Source organism: Miniopterus schreibersii (genome assembly GCF_964146895.1).
Source record: "Miniopterus schreibersii genome assembly, chromosome: 14".
Taxonomy (NCBI): Eukaryota; Metazoa; Chordata; class Mammalia; order Chiroptera; family Miniopteridae; genus Miniopterus; species Miniopterus schreibersii.
Genome location: NC_138114.1, coordinates 36,438,804 through 36,459,502, shown reverse-complemented (window position 1 = coordinate 36,459,502; position 20,699 = coordinate 36,438,804). Strand labels below are relative to the sequence as shown.

General features: G+C 40.8%; 1 protein-coding gene and 1 long non-coding RNA gene across 4 annotated transcripts in view; one reads left to right on the top strand and one right to left on the bottom strand.

Moving 5' to 3' along the window:
* The window catches only part of LOC308567141, a 30,423-nt gene that overhangs the window by 1,626 nt on the left and 8,098 nt on the right, over positions 1-20,699 (top strand). For 2 of the 3 annotated variants that reach the window (XR_014000269.1, XR_014000270.1), the window contains exon 2: positions 1,721-1,877. This is a non-coding gene — a long non-coding RNA (uncharacterized lncRNA). Of the gene's footprint in view, positions 1-1,720; positions 1,878-7,832; positions 8,014-20,699 lie in introns of those variants that run through there. The other variant, XR_014000271.1, reaches the window with a different exon arrangement.
* ENTPD1 (ectonucleoside triphosphate diphosphohydrolase 1) overlaps positions 1,874-20,699 on the bottom strand; it is an 86,434-nt gene continuing 67,608 nt past the window's right edge. Inside the window, exons 8-10 of the mRNA XM_081158449.1 lie at positions 12,154-12,270; positions 8,339-8,476; positions 1,874-5,894 (exon numbers count right to left, since the gene is read on the bottom strand). Of these exons, the coding sequence (XP_081014575.1) occupies positions 5,688-5,894; positions 8,339-8,476; positions 12,154-12,270 (462 nt within the window). The 3' untranslated portion in view covers positions 1,874-5,687. The remainder of the gene's footprint in view (positions 5,895-8,338; positions 8,477-12,153; positions 12,271-20,699) is intronic.

Genomic DNA, 20,699 nt, shown 5'->3' with positions numbered 1-20,699 from the left:
TATTGAATATTTACATTAAAAACCTACTAGAATTATCTCACAAATGTATATTTTAGTAGAGATTTATTAAAAGAGAGGTTGTAGGTTTAAACTTATGAAAAGCAAAAATTACAATTTAAAAGCTGGAAGAAGAGGGTGGACCTATCAAGAGAGAACATAAATAAGGATACTGATGCACAAATAGTGGTATGGACCAGCCCTCTAGCAGCAAACAGGGAGATGAACTAGGACTGTTACCTGGTTCCTCCTAAAATGCCCCTGAGCCCAACTGTTCCGAATGAAATGAGTCACATATCTCACCCTCAGGGAGCATAACCCAGACACTGAATGGTCTCAGTGTTCTACTGGGGACCTAGACAAAGGGCTGTGGGAGCAAAGGGAAGAAGCAATTTGTTCTGACTTGGAGATTTGGAGAAGACGTCACTGCAGGAGCATCTGAGCTGAACTTTGAAGGTAGGGTGGGACAAAGTATTCCAAGTTGAAAAAATAGCACCTGAACAGTGGTGGGTGGAGAATCGGGCACGGATCAAAAGACTGGGATGGCGGAGCGGAAAACCACCAACAGTTTGAGTTGGGGAGCAGTGTGATTAGGTCTGCTTTTTATAAAGATTAATGTGGCGGTGATAGATTGGCAACAAGACCATCATTCCTGGTAACAGGTCTTTACTGGGGTGATAACAAGATTGGGAAGGGGAGTCAAAATGAAAAATGTTGCAAAGGCAAAATGGGTAGGTCCTATTAAGTTGATTCTGATCCTGGTTACTTGAGGCAGTGGTAGTATTAATTATGATAAAATGCAGGAGGAGGGACAGGTTTAGGAGGAAAAGTAGAGTTCAGTTTAGGTCATCCTAACTACACTCTATTCCCTACCTAGCTCCCAAGACTTTCTTCCCTTCTTCTTAGATTATAAGGAGTTATGTTGTTTCTTAGGTCACTGTATCACACTTGTCATGTTCACTGGTGAGCACTGCTATTCAACATACACACAAAAGGGGCATAAAAACAAAAAGTCAACTCAGATGCTGATAATGCCATCATTGTATCATTGATTTAAATTTATAAATTTATTTAAAATAGAGAAATGCAAAAGGTATAGCAATGCTTTTATCACATGTAGTCTTAAATGCCACTTTTCTAAAGAGAAGGCTTGTGAAGTTACCCCTGTCCCCATTTTTTAAAAATCCATTATACTTGTAATAAAACCAGTTGTGTTTCGTTGTATTAGATTCATGTGTAAATAAAAACTTGGGTATTTAACTATACATGGTCCTAAACATATAAACTAAGGACAATAAATAGATGCATGGTCTCTCAGAAAATCTGCCATTTTAGAATGTGAGGCTAACGTGGGAGCTTCCAGAGCACCCAGACTAAGGCAGTGGAAAGAAGCTGTAGGTCCATGACGTTTTGGAAGTAATGACATGTTTTTAAAATATTATTCCTTGGGAAGATAAGTAGATTAATTTACAGAAAACACACTTTACATTTTAGTTAATGAGACACTGTGGTAGATTGAAACCTGGGCCCTGTGCTTCACTCCTCTGCGTTAGAATTAATCATCCATGTCCTTTGCCATATGACTTGGCCATTCTTCCCAGTCTTTTTCCAACTTGCTAATGTTGGGCTTGGTCATATGACTTATTTTGGTCTGTAGAATGTGGATGGAAGTGACGGGCCATCCTGGCCAAGGCCTTAAGAGGTATTCTATGTTTTCTCTCAGTCTTTTGTGCCCCTGCCATTCAGCATGAGAACATGGCTCAGGAAACCACCAGGCAAGGACACTGAGACACATGTAGCAGGCCTGAACCTACCACCTAATAACAGAGCTACCCAGCTGACGTGCAGACCCATAAACAAGAAAATCAATGTTTATTATGGTAAGCCACTAAAACTTTGAGGTTGTTATCATTAATTTTAAAACTAAAACTAACAAACTGAAACATATGGTTAATGAGCACAGCTAACTAGGAGCAGCTGTCATGTTTTAACAAGATAACACCGATTAGAATCTGAATCAGACAGGGACCAGACCAATTTGGATGAAATTTGGCTCATCTTTTAAACTGACAATAAAGGAGAATATATTTTAATAGTGATTTTACTATTTTATGGTAAACTTTGTGAACTATTAAGAGATTTACTTTATTTTAATATTCAAATATACATTTTGACTAAAATATAAACATCAGAATTAGTTGTATTAATTTTGAATCCAGATTGAATTTTCCAAAGGTCAGGCATGTTTGCCTGAATAGCAGGCATCTCTGCCTTCACAAAAAAGGCAACAAAACCTGAAAAATAAAGTGAAATACAGGACTAGAATTTAAGAACAATGTTAAACTTCATATATAATAAATAATAGCAAGAAAGTTATAGTAACTATAGCTGTTTTTTTAAAAAGAAACAAAACACCCTCAAGACAAAGTCAAAGGACTATTACCTATGTCCTGTTGGCTTTGAATGTATTTTTAGAACTGTGCTGTCCAGTATGGTAGCTGCTAGTCACATGTGACTGTTGAGTACTTGAAATGTAGTTAGTCTTGACTAAGATGTATGGTAAGTATAATATACACACAACATATTTCAAAAGCTTAATATGAAAAAATAAACATTAATAATTTTTATATTAACTACATGTTGAAATGTTAATATTTTGGATATAGTAGTCATTTTATTAAGCCATCCATAGTTACTCAGTTCGATTGTACCATATTTTTCTTACAGAGGTCTAGACTGATACATTAAAATAAAGTATACTTTTTAAAAACTTTTATTTATATCACAATTTATATTTCTTATTAAGGTGAACATTTTATATTTCCCTTTCTCTCTCTGTCTCTCCCCCCCCACACACACACACCCTAATTCAATTCTTCTGTCTACAGAAGTAACCACTTCTGATTTTTCCTCCTTTGGGTTCATAAAAATAAAAAGTTTCCCACCTTCTAACGGAATGGGGTCACCAGAACCAAGTTTGGGTGAAGGTGCAAGAAGGAATGGTAATGATTAATAACCAGTGGGTTACCCAACATTAAAATAATTTGATAGTAATCTATTTGGCCTTCCTCATTCAGAATGGTGAAAAGCAGATTCCTAGATCTGCCTAAAAACCTTCTTTCCCTGCAACAGATTAGGTTGTGCCTTCTGATCATCTCCATGATTTGAGATTTATAATAAGTGGAGTTTGGCTCCCAGATACCTTACAAATTTTTTTCTCTGATCCAGGCAATAAGACAGAAATGGAATAAGAAAAGATGTCAGTGCTTACAGAGGGAAATTTGTGACTTCTAACTCCAACTTGCTGAGGGGCAGTGTTTAGAAAAGAAAAAGCAATAAACTTGGAGCAGAGACATGAGTTTGAGTATCAGCTCTGCCATGTACTAGTCTGTGTGACCCTTTTTTGTAAAATAGAAATAATACTTAACACCATTGTGGGTTTTTGTAGGACCAGAATTGATCATGTGTCTGGTCAATATACAGTGCTTTGTATATTCAGACATAAGGAAGAAAAGAAATGCTATTGGCTCTATTTTTATGGCCTTTTATTTTCATTATTATCATCAACTATTTATTTGATTCTGACTGCTTTGCAGTGAGCAAGCAGTATAATTAAGAAACCAGGAGTATGGGAATCATTGATAAGCATCACATGTCACATATGTACACAAAGTACATAAACAGTATCAGTGTTGCCATGGCAGCCTTTGTGGACTTAAAGCAACATTAAATGCCCAGTCCATCAGGAAACAGTTCATCTGTCTACTTCCCTTTCCACCATGCCAATAAGCCCTGTACTCATGCAGAGTTAAGTGCATGCTTTGAAGTTATAAGGAGACCATCTAGTAGTATATTTGGGAGAGAAAATAATGGTTAAGTGCATGCCAGGCTTTAGCTCAGCCATTTGAGCAAGTGACTTAACTTCTCTGAGCCTCGCTGTTTCTATGAAGTGGAATGGTAGTACCTACCTTCAGATTACTGTGATCATTAAATGAGAAAACGAATGTAATGCACTTGGGCACAGAGCATAGTACACAACAAATGCTCAGTAAATACTAGCTATAACAGTATAGCTAACTACAACTAGAAAGAGGTTAAACATGTCCAGTTTGGCTTCTCATTCCTGGTCAAGGTACAACAAGTTCAGCTGTGGGTGTCAGGAAAGAAAATGTTCCTGTCACACACCACAGCTTTATTACACTTATATTCACCTGCATGTTGTCAAAAATGACTTGATTACTCAAGAGATGTAGGGATATTTGGCTTCTAGTTTGTGCAGAGCTTTTCCTCCTCCCCTCCACCCTGCACCACATCAGCTCAACAGTCATTTCCCAGAGCCATAAATGGAGACCCTGGGGCAAGGTCAGAGTAACACTTCACCACTCCATCCTGCTCAAAAGGTAACTCTCAGACCAGTCATTAAAGAAAGGAGGTACGGGCCTCTTCATATTTCCGTGACAAGGTCCATAGCTGCCTCTTCTCCCACAAAATACTCCATGGAATAAGTAAACAGAACACATACCTGTGTGACAGGAGTGGCATCACTTTCAGATCTGGTTCCTGGCACATTTTGATGTGTAAATACCATGACAGGGAAAAGGCATGTCACACTACACTAATGCAACTCTCACTAAAGTAAACCCTGGGACAAGATATGGCATGGTTTTGAAACTCAGTAGCATCCATGCGATGCAGTTAGTTATATATTTGCCTATTATTTGAAAGGTTGGTGGTTTGAGTCTACCCAGGAATGGTCTTGTCTCCAGCCAATTTCTTGGTGATGAAAACATTCTGGAGTTAGGTAGTGGTGCTGGTTGCACAACATTGTGAATGCAGTGCCACTGAGTTGTACCTGTTAAAATGGTGAATTTTATGTTGTATGTATTTTACTATAATAAAAACAAAACCCCAGTAAATTCAGTGGAGGATGCTTTTTCCAACCCTGCATTGTAACTATGTTTTTCTTCCTGATATGTATACACCTACCATGTAGTATATGCCCTGATATCTGAATGCCTATATGTACATCAGCTTTTTAAAAATCTCTGGCCTGGGTGTTCCACTCTGTAGCATTTTGGCATTACCCAGGAATATGTGACTTATCCACAGTACTGTTTTACATTGGATTGAGTATTGTATTAACTGCACAAGCATATAAATTCCCTTGCAAGACTCTTTGGTCCTAGGACATATTTGCCCAGTCTAGAAAATTCTCTGCCAAGGGCAGGCTGGAAACGGGATATGTGTCTGCCCTCTCCAAAGGCATTGTATGGCTTTAATAAATGGGAAACGAGAAAGGGTCTAAGAATACAGCTGAGATTCTTCTTTTAGCCAGCACAACCTCCCAGCATAGGAGTCAGGATTCTGTTCTTCTGGACAAAGCCAATATTGTTCTTTTCTAAAGCAAAGATCATGAAAGATGGCAGGTTTTTAAGACCAACAGGAGCACAGAGTACAAAAAAGAAAGGGTCAGAGTGGGACACAAGAGACAGCATCTGCCGAGGAAGTTCTTGAGGCAGAAGGTGGTGAATACTTTCCAAGGAAAGACTTCAGCAAAGCCAAGGAAGCTTCATACAGGTCAAGACTGGCCTTGGTGAGCAAGGAAGATGACCTTGTACACTACTGTAAAGGAAAGTGCTCCCTGGACAAGTTTTTTCCTCACTCCAGCCAGCAGATTTCAGCTGCTCCTGCTATACCAAGTCTTTCCGGAAATATGAAGGATTGTGAAAGATAATCAAGGCTAAGATCATCAGCGCGACCAGGATCAGGGAGAAGAGGACCATGAGGGAGACATAGGTGGAATGGGGGAGAGGTGTGGACGTCGGCTGCTCAGCTGGGATCATGTTGGTCAGGTTCAGCATGTAGCCCAAAGTCCATCCCACATCAGCATTCCGGATCTGCGAACAGTGAGGAAAATCTGTTGATTCTGGTCTGAGGATTAAGGGAGCTTTCATGCAACCCCACCCATAACGCTGAGCAACAGAAAGGGGAGAGCACCACATTTGGCTCTCTACAGGGATTGCTTCTACGTTCTAAACTGGGAATTTGGTTGTAGGGGGAATGGAGCAGGGGCAAGTGATGAAGAAGGATAGTTTGGAGCCTAACTACTATATTCCAAAATTCAGAGAGGACCTTAATGACAGCGTGCCCTATTCTCCTGCAGAACTTAAATAGAAGAATTTAAATAGGCCTTTGGAGATTTATATTCTTTTGTTATATGTGTGAATGTCAGGGGTCCAGGGTGGGAAAGGGAGGTGGGAGGTGACAGAAGGCAGGCAGAAGGTAAGAGAAGAATGATTGTCCCTGGCCTTTTACATCTGTGTCTGGACCAGGAATTTCACCCATATAAAACCCAGACTTTATTATTCAACTAGGGAAAAATGGGGAATAATCCCAGCAAGTCAGTCTTTACAAAAGTTGGAAGACTGCATATGCGTGAGAAAGGATTTTTATTAAATGACAAAACATGCTCTGACCCTGCCATCTTCCTAGGAACATTTTCCAGTTGCCTCAAAACTTATTGGAATACAAGTAGTCTATGAATAATAAATAATTTTGGAAATGTTTTTATTACACGAGTTGTGCACAGTCATGGTGGAAAAGTTAGAAAGTATGGATAACCCTAAAAAGAATAAAAACCACCTATCCACCACTCAGAAGTTGCTATTATCATTTTGTGACACATTCTTCCAGTCCTCTCTGTGAGGTTTTTTTCTTACCAAAAAATGGAATTAAGTTGTATGTAGAATTACTCACTTAACAATACCTTGTAAAATCATCTTGTGTCTCAAGGAATTTCTGTAACATCATCACTGGCATGAACTGCCCTATATGTTCATTTTTACTCACTTTATCCATTACTTAATAAATCCTAGAAGTGGAGTAATTGTATAAAATAAGGTGCATATTTTAGGGCTCTTAACACATATTGCCAATACAGTCTCCCCAAAGGTTGTGCTGATTGATTGATTGATTGATTTAGGTAATCCTCACCCGAGGATATTTTTCCCATTGACTTTCCTTAGAGAGAGTAGAGGGGAGGAAGGACGGGGTGTGAGAGAGAAACATCAATGTGAGAGAGACACATCCACATCGACTGATTGCCTCCTGCATGCTCCCCAATTGAGGCAGGGATTGGGCCTGCAACCGAGGTACATGCCCTTGACCAGGAATCAAACCCATGATCCTTTGGACCTCAGGCCGACACTCTAACCACTGAGCCAAACCAGCCAAGGCAGGTCGTGCCAATTTATATTCCAGCCAATATCGTGTGGAAATGTACCTTTCTCTGAACCCCTAACCAATACTGGGAATTCATAATTTGTGAAAAGCCCATTTCCCCTTATGGGGAAATGTGTGTGTCAAGGAAGACTCCAGAGTTAGAGGTATCACTTAGGGTTTAGAAGTACTGGCTCATTCATTGGAGTTCAGAGAATATAAATCACTTGTAAATTTGACATAGACACATCTCTCAAACAGACAAAATAAACTGATGGAATGGAAGAAAGCCTGGGATATTAGAATGAGGGAAGATTTTGCATTTGAATTAGCAAGGTCAGTCTTGGCAAGAGTGTAATGAAACTAGTATCCTCAAGGCTGCTCCAGTCCTCTGCCTCAATGTTTTGTTTTGTATTTAATAAAGGGGGTAAGTTGTTTTGCCATTACTGAATATGGGCATAAGCAGAGAAATACTGTTGATATTTTTCAAACATGAGTCACCCAGGAGCCATGCAGGGGATGTAAATGTTTCTCTGTGCCTGGGTACCTGCAGGTGGCGCTATGGTAAAGCACAGCAGTGATGCTGCTGCTGCTTTTTCTTTCTTTTTTCTTCAAAGCTCACACTAAGCCTGGCTTCTAAGCAAAAACCTCCATTCACAGCCACTCATCCCCTTCTTCACGCTGAGTTTTCAGATTGGTCAACCTTGAAGCTACAGACAACAGAGCCTTCACCCCTTATGAGAAACCATGATCATCGTTTCCAGATTCATGGAAGGGGCCTTGAGGATGGATGCTGAGGTCCGCACACAGAATCACCGTGGCTACTAAAATTGTTACTTTAATATCTCACTTTTTTGTTTTATAAGGAATTTGTCACTGTTATGTAAGCAGAAAGGAGAGCCAAAAGTGCAGGTAGCTCTCCTTAGATAGGATATCCACAACTGGCTGGTCCACAAACCCAGGAGGGTTTGGCACAAAATGCCAGCTTGGGTTAGAGGTGAAGTGTATAACAGGACTTCAGGCCAAAACCTAAAAGAAGGTTGACTCCTACTTCTTTCAAGCCCAAAGCTGCTTCAGTCACAACAACCCAATCTTCCCCCAATCCAGCAAGTTCCCAAATTACCGTGTCCATGAAATGAATTTTCTCCCAGGAATCAGGCGTGAAATGATAGCCGCTCTGAAGGAGAGCGACAATGTAGGTTCCAGCAAAGCAGTATTCACTCAGGTACTTCTCCTTCACGTTACCAAAATGTTCCTTCAGCTAGAAGTGAAGGGGAGGAAATATCACACTTGTACAACAGGCACCTCTCCAAGCTCTTTTCCAGTTGATCAAGAGAGGAAAAGCCCCAGCTCATGCAGACCCGAAAGCTGGCCTCTCCAGAGGGCTTTGGGAACAGTGCTGCGCTCCTTCAGTGGGTGCAGGGGTTTGTAGTTTAGGGTCTGCTTAGGGGACTTTTCCTCTGTAATAAGTACTCCAGGGAAAAAGTCACTTATGTTGTCTAGTGGGTCAGAAACACTTTCATCCCTTGTAAAACTTGAGTTTTGCAATCAGATTAGCATATTAAAGGTGTGAAAAATACTGCATGAAAGGAATCCATTAATCTTTGTTTAATCTGAGTTTTCTAGACACTCTTGACCAGACTCTGATTCAGGGCCTCCATAAGCATCTTAAGGAAATAGTGTCACAAGGAGCCACTCAGTTTAATCTCTGGACCAGCAGCATCAGCTTCCCGTGAGCTTGTTGATCCTCAGCGAGAATGGCCAACACAGAATGTGGTCACGCACATGGTAAAGTCTGAAAGCTTTGGAACGCAGTTTAGGAAGCATGTTATTCAGGATCGCTACAAGTGCCAGCATCTCACCTGTCCTCTGTCCTCACCTGACCTCTTTTTTTTTGCATCTGAGTTACGCAAAGGGGTTGAGCCCTTCATGTGTTTACTTACCCAGCTCCTGGAGGAAGCTATTAGCACTGCCTGCCAACCCTGGCCGTTACCTTGCCTAGCTGTTGTGAGCTTACACCCAGATGCCCACGGCTTGCTCCCCTCCCCTTCTCCCCTCTATGGCCTCGCTCAGCTTGAGTTCTGCCCTGCTCCCCAGCCCCTGAGCTAGGCTTCCATCCTGCAAGCCCTAGGAAGAGAGAACTAACATTTGTTAAGCACATCCTAATAATTATGCCAGAAGTTTTATAAGTAGGACCTCCTGGCTGCCTGCCTGCCCTGCTTTTGCTCAGATTTCTCTCCCTTCACAAGGAACATCCCATGTCTAAGCCCTAACTGCTGGCTGGAGTCTGTTTCTCACTTGGCTCTTGCCAGCCCTCAACCCCTGGAAAATAAAAATTCCACACCTAGTTCCATGACAGCCTTGTCCTGATCTGATGGAATTCTTCAAGTGACCAAGCTTGTAACCTTTTTATTACGGTTTTTGAAATTACTCTTTGATCAACTCCTCTGCATATGACGTTCTCCTGAGACCTTGGTGTGACATCAATTGACTTTGCCTGTCCAGGTCCCTACCCCTTTCTTTCTACACTATACTTTTCTTCTGTCAAAATACCTCTTCTCCCATTTGATGCAGTCTTGGCAGGCCTGTCAAAAAACCCCCGTGGGATACAAAATTCCCAGAATCCACTGTTGCAACCTGATAGGTTCTTGAAGGCTTGCCTTGCCCATCCCTTGGGGGAATGTCATTTTGGCCTAATTTCCCTTAATTCTTTAACATTCCCATCCCCCTCCTCGTTCTGGGAAACCGTACATTGGCTATGCAGTCTAACTTGCTGAGGATTAATTACGGTACTAGCCAGCAATATTGAAGCCAAAGGCGTCTACCTGGTTCATCCAGAATTGATCATGGGTGGATTCTTTTTAATGTTAAAATTGACATAAAATATTATATTAGTTTCAGGTGTACAACATAGTGATTATACATTTATGTAATTTACAAAGTGATCACCCCAACAAGTCTAGCACCCATGTGACACCATACATTATTATTGATTATATCACCTGTGCTGAACTTTACATTAAGACAGGTTGTATTTCTTAATTCCCTTCACCTTTTACATCCCAGAATTGGTCATGTTAATGCTTGTGGACTCAATACTATGTGCTCTCCAAATGGAGCAATGGTTTGCCCTCCTTTGCATTTTACTTCCCCTGCCAAAACAAGGCCAGACAGCATTATTATAGTATGTATAGAGCACCTAGCCCACTTTTCAGCACATAATATATGCTTAACAATTGTTAGTTCTCTGTCTGCCAGAGCTGTATAGAAGGAACATTCCCAAACTAAAGTCACACTGGGGTAGTGGTCCTTCCTCAAGTTGAAGTTAGAAGGCAAAGAAGAAAAGAGTTACCCTGTAACAGAATCTCTGACATACAAAAAACTATGCTTTCCATACAGATGGGCAACGCAGTTAGAAAAAGCACTGGGTTATGACACCCATCTCAACATTCTAGGCTCTGGGTGAGGGTCTGGGTCTCACCCATGGGCAACTCCATCTCCATCTATCCTGTATTCCCACATCCCTCCCTCACCAAATGTTTCAGAATTTCTCCCAAATACCGGCCTTTCTGAGCTTTCTTCCAGGGTCTCAGCCTCTAAGCAATTCCTCATGTGACTTATCTGAGCAGACCTACAGGCCTGCTTACTGTAAGATTCCCAGCCTAATGTAATCTGAGGAAATAAACAGTAGATGAGAGTAAGGAAAGAAAAACCTGACAAAGCTTTCACTCGGAATAAGAAATAATTTTTTCAAAGAGCAGCTTAAATCTGCTTTCTTGGCAGCCTGATGTCAAATTTCCTCGACTCCAAGGTGTTCATCTTCCTCCACGGACCACCACCAACAGCAAAATGCCTCCCCTGACTGTTTTGTGAACCATAAGGTGCTGGGGCATATTTGAGCAGGTCTTTCAAAAAGTCCTGAATACCCTTTCTTTTTTTAACTCAGACTAAATACTTAGGGAGAATTCCAAACCTCCAGGCTCTTGCACAACCTTCCTTCCCCGTTTGTCAGTGCAGATGAGAATAGCATCCATTTTTAATTAATTGCATTTTTTCAGAATGAAAGCACCATTCCCTTTTGCAACTGTGTCAACTTAAAACAGCTGCTGTTTTGCTGTTTTAAAACAGCAAACCCCTCTATCTGCCTTTTTTTTCTTTTTTCTTTTTTAATCATAGTAGACCCCATAGCTCTCTTCTTCCCGGAAACTTTCAGCAAATAGTGCCAAATCTTGAATGACTCAGTGCCTCAGACAAGAAAAAGTTTGTACTTCAGATTTATGACTAAGTAGGAGATATCTTGGACCCGGGCAGTGGTATCTGTGGCAGGTTCTGTGAATTGCCCCTCTTTCTTGTTAATAAAACTGATTTTGGTGTTTGGGTAGGGGAGTGGGTGACAAGGTGCCCGGCTCCAAAAAGCAGCTCATGATGGATCTAAGGCTCTAAGCCAGTCATAAAATCCTGCACCCTGTTCTCCCAGCCAGTCCTGGCCAATGAGATATAAGAGAAACTGCTAAGGAGCTTCTGGGATAGTTTTTGCTTTCCTGTAAAAAGGAATGGATATGTCTGGCTCCACCTTTCTTCTGACCTTGAACATAGCTGTGAACCCTGAAGCTAGGTCTTGTGTCCATCAGAAAATAGGCACAACAACAGAACGGAAGAAGTAATGGCTGAGAGAGTCAAGCCGCTGACCCCATGCCAGCAGCTGCCTGCTGCCAGACTTCCCGTCAGGTGAGGAAAACTAGACCTTTTTTGTTGAAGCCACTGAAAGCCAAGTCATCAAGAAATGCCAATGAACTCATTTCTGAGTGCCCCCTTCGGGCTTCCCTAACATGTTTGCTGTATCTTGGTCAAATCAGCACGACTTGAAGGGCAAGACTCACCTCCTCCATGCTGTCAAGGGCACAGAACAACAGTAACAGCTGCTGTTTCTAGTCTTACCTCTTCCCAAGACCGAGAGCAGAACTCTTCCATCATGTCAGTCATCTGTTTCAGAGAGTGGGGTTCCTGTGATGTGACATTTAAAAACTTCATCACATAGTAATAAGCTGAAAATGCCTGCAAGAGAAAATGCAGAGTTTTGCAGTGTCCAGCACAGAGGGGCGATGACTCACTTTCCAAAAGGCCGTACCCTTAGTGAAGCTGCCTGGAAATCTCTCTTGAATCGATTCACAGGATTTTTGATATTTCAGACCCTAGTAGAGGGGTCACTTTGCGGCTGACATGCATTTCTGAGCCAGCTGGTAGCTAATCGTCTCTATAATTTTAATGGGAGAGTCAGGGAGAAAGAAAGATGGGAAAAGAAAAGATACGAAAAGAGGAAGAGGTTACAAAAATCCCATCTTCGAAAAACTATTTTATATGAATTTTTTAATGAATAAAACCTGGAAAATTCTATACAAGGGTATTAAGTCTTACCTCTGAATGGCAATTATAAGATGTTTTTTGTACTGCTTTCCTCAAATAGTCAATCTTTAACAAATATTTACTGCAGATTTATCATGAGCTAGGCACAACTGAAAAGTTTTTAAAAACTATTATCATCAAAAATGAGAACTACAAAAGTTATGAGTACAAATGAGTAAAAGGGAGACATTTGATTAAAATCACCTAAATTTTATCACTTAGTGACAACTAGTATTAAATATGATATAGACAGCATATAGTTGGGTCTTGTAGACAACAGAGTTGAATCCTTAAACTTTCTGTATAGTTTTAGTCTTTATAATTAGCATTATTAATTTTTATAATAAATATTTCCTTAAATTATTATTAATAATTTCAAAAGACTTTCTGAAATTAGTCCTAGAGCTAATTCTACCAGCAAAAGGCTTAATGAGTTAAGCACCTCATTGAAGAGTTAAGAAATTCTCTTCCTTTTGCTAAGGTGTGATATTTGCTTTTTAAATAAGTAAAAATTATTTTTAAAACATGAACAAACAGAAATTTTCTATAGGTGAATTTAGCAAAATATTGAGCCTTCAGTGCAATAAATAGCAATTGAGTCAGCAGGGCCTCCTGGTCCATGTCCCCCCCTACCCCCAAAGCTCTGTGTGTCATGGGCTCTTGAAAATTTTCTCCTGACATTCAGAAGCCTGCCCTTAGCATCTCAGAATCCTGTTCTTATTCACTCCTCAAAATATGAATGTTGCCCTCTTCGTTTCTTTTCTTCAAAACAGGTAACACATTATTATTACAAGTTAAAAATGAAAGTCTCTTCTTAATCTAACCATTCCCTAGAGGAAAATATACTTAACAATTTACTGTTTAATACCTGTAGAATATATATGTTAAAATATTAAAATACATGTATACATTTTTACATAAATGTGATCATTCTAGATATATTTTATAATCCTGCTTTGTTTCACTTGATAATAATACATCATGGGCAAGTTTCTATGTAGATTTACTTTATCCATTTAAATGACTATAAAAGGTTACTATGTATGGATGGAATTTACTTAAATAATCTCCTTTCATGAGTATTTAGGCTTTCTAATATTTCACTGTTATAAATATGCTACAATATACTTGCATCTTTGTACCTTTGCCTTGGGATAATTTTCTTGGGGTAAAATGTTTTAGTAGAAGTATCCACTAAAGTACATGAAAAAAAAAAAAAGTTCATACAGCAGTTCATAATAGTCCCAATTGGAAACAACTCAAATATCCATTAACTATAGAAGGCCTAGATAAGTTTTAGTGTATTCATGCAAAGGGATACATTCAATGAAAGAATGAACCATTGCTACATGTAACGACATAGATAAATCTCAGACAATACTGAGTAAAAGAAGTCAGAAAAAAAGAATACACACTGATTACAAGAATTGGCAGTGCTAATCTATGGCAACAGGTGTCAGAGTAGTGGTTGGCTTCGGAAGGGGGTGGTTATCAACTGGGAGAGTGGACAAGGCAGCCTTTTAGGGTGCTGGGAATGTTCTGTATCTTCATCTAGATGAAGGGCTCATAGGTGAGTCCCTTAAAACTATCAAGCTGTGGCCTTAAAATGTGCGCACTTTATTGCAGGTATGTTAGGCTTCAATTTTAAAAATGGAGGTGAGCATATTTTAAATATCCATACATATCTTGTCAGATCCTCTTTCAAAACAGTTGGATTACTTTACAACTGTAGGAGATAACTTTTTTTTACCCTAGAGCTTAAAATATGTTCTTTTACTATGAGTCCCAGAAGTGGTCCTTTATATGCCCATCCAACAGGGTTATTCATTTCTTCCAAAGCCTGCAATTATTTTCTTCCCAAATTCCTGAACCAGATTTTCATCTTCAATCTTCCTAAAATGATCACCACTTTCCTGTACTATAGAAGTATGAGGTTATGGATCATAAACCTCAAACAAAAGCATATAAAGATAAAAAAGATGATCTTTAAGCTTGGGGAAAATGCTTCTTGAATACCAGAGGCAAGTCTCCTGCCTGGTTTACATGGGAACCCACTGAACTACTTTCAGGTCTCTGAACACACTTTATTCCTTCCCACCACCAGGGTTCTGTGCATGCTGGTCCTCTCCCTAGAACATTCCAAATACTAAAGTTCTTTTCCTGTGAATATACAATATTCCAGGCACTCTGGCAGGCCAGAAATGAGAAGATGAAAAAATACACCGTCCCTGCCTTCCAGGGCCTTAGGACATACAGGGAAGACAGACATGTCAACCTATAAAGACAATACTCATTCATGTCAGCCAAAATTTGTGCAATTTTTACCTACTTAGAAATGCAATTTCTGTTCAGTTTAAGTCAGTCGATTTCAGTACAGCAGTATACCCTCTCTCAATTTTTTTTCTTATTACCCAACTTCCTCCCTGCTCTCCCAACTTTGGAGAATCTCCCAGGGAGCCCTTTGTCCACTCAGACATGGCTTCTGAAACTGTGCTCATTAAAATCATCAGTAACCTCATTACCAAAATCAATAGTCTTTTTTTTTTCATTTCCATCTCTTCCTGGACTTTTGGCTGCCTATCATTCATTCATTCATTCATTCATTCATTCATTCATTCATTCATCTGCTCATTCAACATTCACTGGGTACCAACTGTGTTCTAAGCGGTGGCGGAAGCAGATGGAAGGACGTCCTGCCCTCTAGCGGAAGGCAGCCGAACTCCAACAAATAACAGATGGTGCAGGATGGATGGAGGTAACTTTTGGTGCATGCCCCACAGACATAGAGCCTTTGTGCGGAGAAGCCCACAGGGGAGGCACAGTTCATTTGTAATTTCTTCCAGACCCGACGCAATGTATTTCAGGGGACATTTTTATCATGAGAACTGTTGCCTGTTAACGTAACCGACATTCCACCTTTATCACGTTTCCAGGGAAACAAATCCAGAACGTTTACCTAAAGTCAAATTTGTCCATAAAGGAAGAAAAAGGATTTCTTAAATCATTTTCCAAAGGCCCGATCGAAAACATATTGATAGTACTCTGGGGGGGGGGGGATTAAACGAAGCATTGTAGTCACAGGAGGAACTGGCATCACAGTCCAGCCTCAGGACTCTGCCCCAAACCAACCACGTGACGCTGTTCCCTTAACCCCCATTCTAACTTGGTCGCTCCGCCTAACTTGCTTCTCTAACTTGTATTACTAAGTATCAGGTTGTCTCTGCCTGGCAGGAAGCATTTTAGAGGCAGAGGTGGCGTCAGTTGCAGGGTCATTTGTCTCTGGCATATGTGTCTGTGTATGCTTTCCACACGGCCAGGCAGACCTGACCTCTGACCCCTGGGTGGCATTCGCTCCCAGCCCCTACCCTGCCTTGGCTCATGGTTCTACTTTAATCTCTAGCTTTCATGTACTTTTTGTTTTAGAGTAAGGGCTCTAATGTGGAGTTCATAGGTCCACACCTCAAGGGATCATGATGTCTTTTAAATTGTAGGCAAAGATTTTGGCATTTCTGCTTAGAAGACCCTTAGCTTTCCTCACATTCTCCAAAGAGCCTTGTGATCCCTTAAAGAGTTAAGACATTATGCTAAGTGAAAAAGCCACTCACAAGGGGCAAATATCCTACAATTCCCCTTCTAGGAGGTACCTGGAATAGTCAGATTCATAGCAACAGAAAGAGTGGCAGTTGCCAGGGACTGAGGGGAATTAAGGAGAAAAGAGGAGCTAATGTGTAGTTTAAGGGGTGGCGTTTCCGTTTGGGAAGATGAAAAAGTTCTGGAGATAGATGGTGGTGACGGCCGTACAATAACATAAATATACTTAATTTCACAGAACTGTACACCTCAAAGTAGTTAAAATGGTAAATTTTCTTTTATGTGTATTTTACCACACACACACACACACACACACACACACACACACACACACACAGAATGACTGGTCTGGGCAGCCTAAATATTTTGCTTTTAGCTGTTGTCTTCCCTTTGCAGGTTATGATTTAGAGTCCTCTCTCAAAACAGAATCAACTAAGCAATATGCAATCATAGAATAATGTTATTATATAAGGTACGGAAAATAAAACAAATAGGGCCTTCTTTTAGAAACACCTGAATCAAAAGTGAAGTAATGTTTTAAATCCCCTCTCCTTTATGTTTTTTAAAGTTTCCAAGATAACCATGTTACTTTTACACACCCACGTGCGCACACACACATATGTACATATTTCTCTGTAGCACAGCAGAAACCAAGTCTTAGAATCAAGTGCAAAACCTGCTCTTCTGAACTGGGGATGTATCTATTCATCCTTCTTCCTTAGACAGTTGTGTCCAGAATGAGGTCATCTATTTTCCTCCCCTGCTCCAGGACCAGTTCATTCATATTATATTCTTCCTACATGCCTACATGCTAGTTTTCGTGTCTGTATGTGTTCTTCAGAAATCCACTTTATTGGGTTTACTATCTAAGATGGCCTCTTAAATCCCTTGGAAAAGTCTCTTCTAAAGTGGAATGTTGCTTATGCTGACATGCATTGGAATGGAACCCAGAAAAATAAAGTGTTAATGGAATGGAGTGATAGAGTTTAGGGTGAATTTTTTTCCCCCTTGATTTATGCATAGTGTATAAACAAAAGGAACCTTGTCCTTATTTACAATGCTTCCATTTTTAATCCCAAGAATTATGTTGAATGACAAAACCCACTTTCTTCTTTTAATACCCCCAGGAAGATACACTGCTCGAAGTCAGGTGGTTCGAGTACACATTAGATGGCTCAGGTTTCTTCCTATGGTTGTGGTCGGTGACTTCTTAAATGTCTTTAAGGGGAAAAAAATCATCCTGATCCTACTCTTGGGGTAACACTTTGAAGATCAATCCATCAGATCTTCTTTTCCCAGAATGGACCCAAGGGTAATGGGGGGGGGGGGGAGAATGCTGACTTAGCTCTAGGAATTCCTGACTTCACCTTTAGATGCAGGTGGGATGCCCTCCCATTGAGGTCAGACTCTGTGACCAGCTCCCTGATTTCCATATTAGGAGTCAACCTTACTTTATAAATCTTTACTTGGTGTCTATTACCTATAGGTCCATATTTAAGGAACAACTCAGAATAGGACATCTTCAGAGATCATAGCATCTACAGGTCAGCTCCTCATCTTTTTTCATTTGCTACCTTAGACAGCCAGTATTTATGGAAGGTGATTTGAAGAATATATGTCTCTCTCCTCTTCCACCTACTCTGAATTCTTTTCTTTTATCAAGATGAGTATCAAAAACCTATATTGCCTCAGTCTATCACAGAATTGCTATCACTGAGTTGGGTTTTTAATACTATGCTTCTGGGTTAAAGTTTCCATAAAAAAATTTTAATTGCAATTTTAAAAAATATTGTCAAAGACATTGTCTAGCAAAATGTCCTTTGTAAAATATCCTTGGGATTCAATTTTGGAATAGCCCTGCTTTGGCCTAAGACTGGATATGCTGGGTATAATGAAAATTATGTATCTGATTATGTCTTATTTTTCCCCTTGGCTACTATGAAGCTCAGAGCTAAACACACACACACACACACACAGATACACACGTGTATGTATACATATGTAAAGAAACACATTTTTAATGTTCGTCAGTTCCGGTTCCCTATTGAATTTGTTTACACCCTTTCTTGTTTATATAAATGATACAATGTGATCCTTTTAAAGATTCCTAAATTACCACATAAGTAATTCCTCACAGATGTTCCCTCTTCCTTTTTGGTGTTTCTTATTTGCCTACAAATTGGATTCTGTCTAGCAACCAAGGCAACAGTGTAGCCAAACTGAAAAGAGTACTGACAGTTCTTAATATTTCCTTCTTAAAACTAAGAATTAGCTCATCAGTGCTAAATGCAATTGTGGCAAAAATCACCTCCCTGGAAACTCCCTGAGGCTTGAGAATACCCAGGCTAACAGGTTTTGGAATTAATTAAAATACAACTAAATTTTGTATTATAAATAGTTACACTTCAAGATGCAGGACTTGGCAATGGTAACTTCCTGCAGGAGTGAAGGCCTAGAATGAGGTCTGTTAGGAGAAACCTTTTTGAGGGTTCACCTGGTGCTATAGTATGTTAGCTTTTTGCTATTTGCAGTGGTAAGGTGGAGCTGGCACTTACCCACTAATGGGAGCTAATTGTTAAAAGTTCAGGAGTTTTGCGAGCCAGTTGATGCCATGTAGATAGCTTAAAATAGGCCATGGTGGGAGTATTTACACGATGCAAATTGGCAAATGCTACAGATCAGCCCCTCCATCCCCAGAGAACTGGTTGTAAGACATTAATCAGTCCATCTCTGTTTGTCTGGCTTGTATCACTCACAACTAGCAGTCAGGTATTTCTGTCCTCATTTTATAAGTGAAGCAACAGATTTTTAAAATGTTTAGGATTTAGGGAGAAATTACAGAGGGTGCAAAAAATATCCCAAAACAACGCCCTGGCCGGTGTGGCTCAGTGGTCAGAGTATTGTCTCAGGCACTGAAGGATCACGGGTTCATTCCTGGTCAGGGCACATGCCAGGGTTGCAGGTTTGCCCCAGTCGGGGTGTGTACGTGAGGCGACCGATCGATGTTTCTGTCTTACATCGACGTTTCTCTCTCTCTCTTGCCCTCTCCCTTCCTCTCTCTCTGAATCAATGAAAAACATATCCTCCGGTGAGGATTTTTAAAAAATCCAGAAACAGAAACCAGCTGCCAGAACAGGAACAGGTGCAGGTACAGTACTCACCCTAAGAGCTATAGTCAGAGAAGAAAGACCCTACTCAGAGGAAGCAATCTAGGGAGACTGCCAAACTGAGGTTCAGAAGGCTGTGAGGACAGTTTCAATGAGTCTAAGGGGCCAAACAAAAAAGACTAGAGGGGGAGTTCAGGCTCTTCCACCCTTTTCCAACTCCAAGTCTCCCTACCTCGGTTGGAGGCATCACATTTAAAGGCAGGAAATTCTACCAACACCAGCCTCCCTCCGCCCTGCCATAGGAAGCATTTACTCAAGCTCCGAGGCAAGAACTGGACCATGTTTCCCAGGAGGCAAAGCTTTCAAAGTTAAAATGTCAACACACCAGAGTATATTCCTTTCCCTTCAGATGTACTTTCTGGCAGTGCCTGGAATAGAAAAGGCCCTTGGCTGTCCCCAGCACCCCTGGCCACCTTCCCCCCTTTGTGGCTCCCTCCTTTCTCTTCTAGTGGTTGCATCCAAGACAAGGGCCTTGGCCTAAAAAAAGCCCAACACGGGCAGCCGGTGCCCACTCAGCCACAGCGCATCCAGGTGAGGTTCCAGTTTGTTCTGAATTTGGGTTTGGAGCCAGCTCATAACCAAGTTTTACTCTGCCAGTCATTGTCCTGTCCCGCATCCCCCTCGGGAACCTTGAGGGGAGGGGGAGCTGTGGTCTGGGCCCTGGTGAAGGGAAGCGCAGATTACCTTGCCCATGGTCGTTTTCCCAAGGGCCAAAGGATGAAGCGCTCAGAGTTCACAAGTGGCAAAGCCGGGATTAAAGCCAGGTGTGACTACTATAGGGCCTGTGCTCTCTCCAGAGAGCTCTTTCTCCGACACTGGGCTGGGCCAAGAGACCTTGGGAGAAATTCTCCTGCTGGGGTCCTGGAGGAGAGTTAAACCTCCCTCCTCACATGTTGATCTGTTTTTCTGGAAAAGTTAGAAAGAGTGTGAAAGCAGACAAAAGCCCCTGCTTCTGTGAGTGATATCTTAAGTGTGAGTGAGATATTGCGTACATAGTGCCTGGCCAATGGCTGTCACGTGATTGATGGCAGCAATTTTGCAATATAGGACTGTACCCTGATTATGTTTGGTCTCCAGGACCAAAATATGACATTTGAATAATGAGTAGATCAGGGGGCACCTCCTCTACCTCTGCTCAAATATTTTATCTTATTTGGGAGTAGTTAAGAAAAGAAGGAATTTGGAGTTGGGATTCAAATAGTCCCCTGAGTCCTCAAAATGTAATGAAAATGAATCTATTACCTTCAGTGTTTCCTTGGGGTTTTCTGAGTTTCTACTTCCTAAATGTCTTTACAGAGGAAAACCTTAGCCAAGACATCCGAC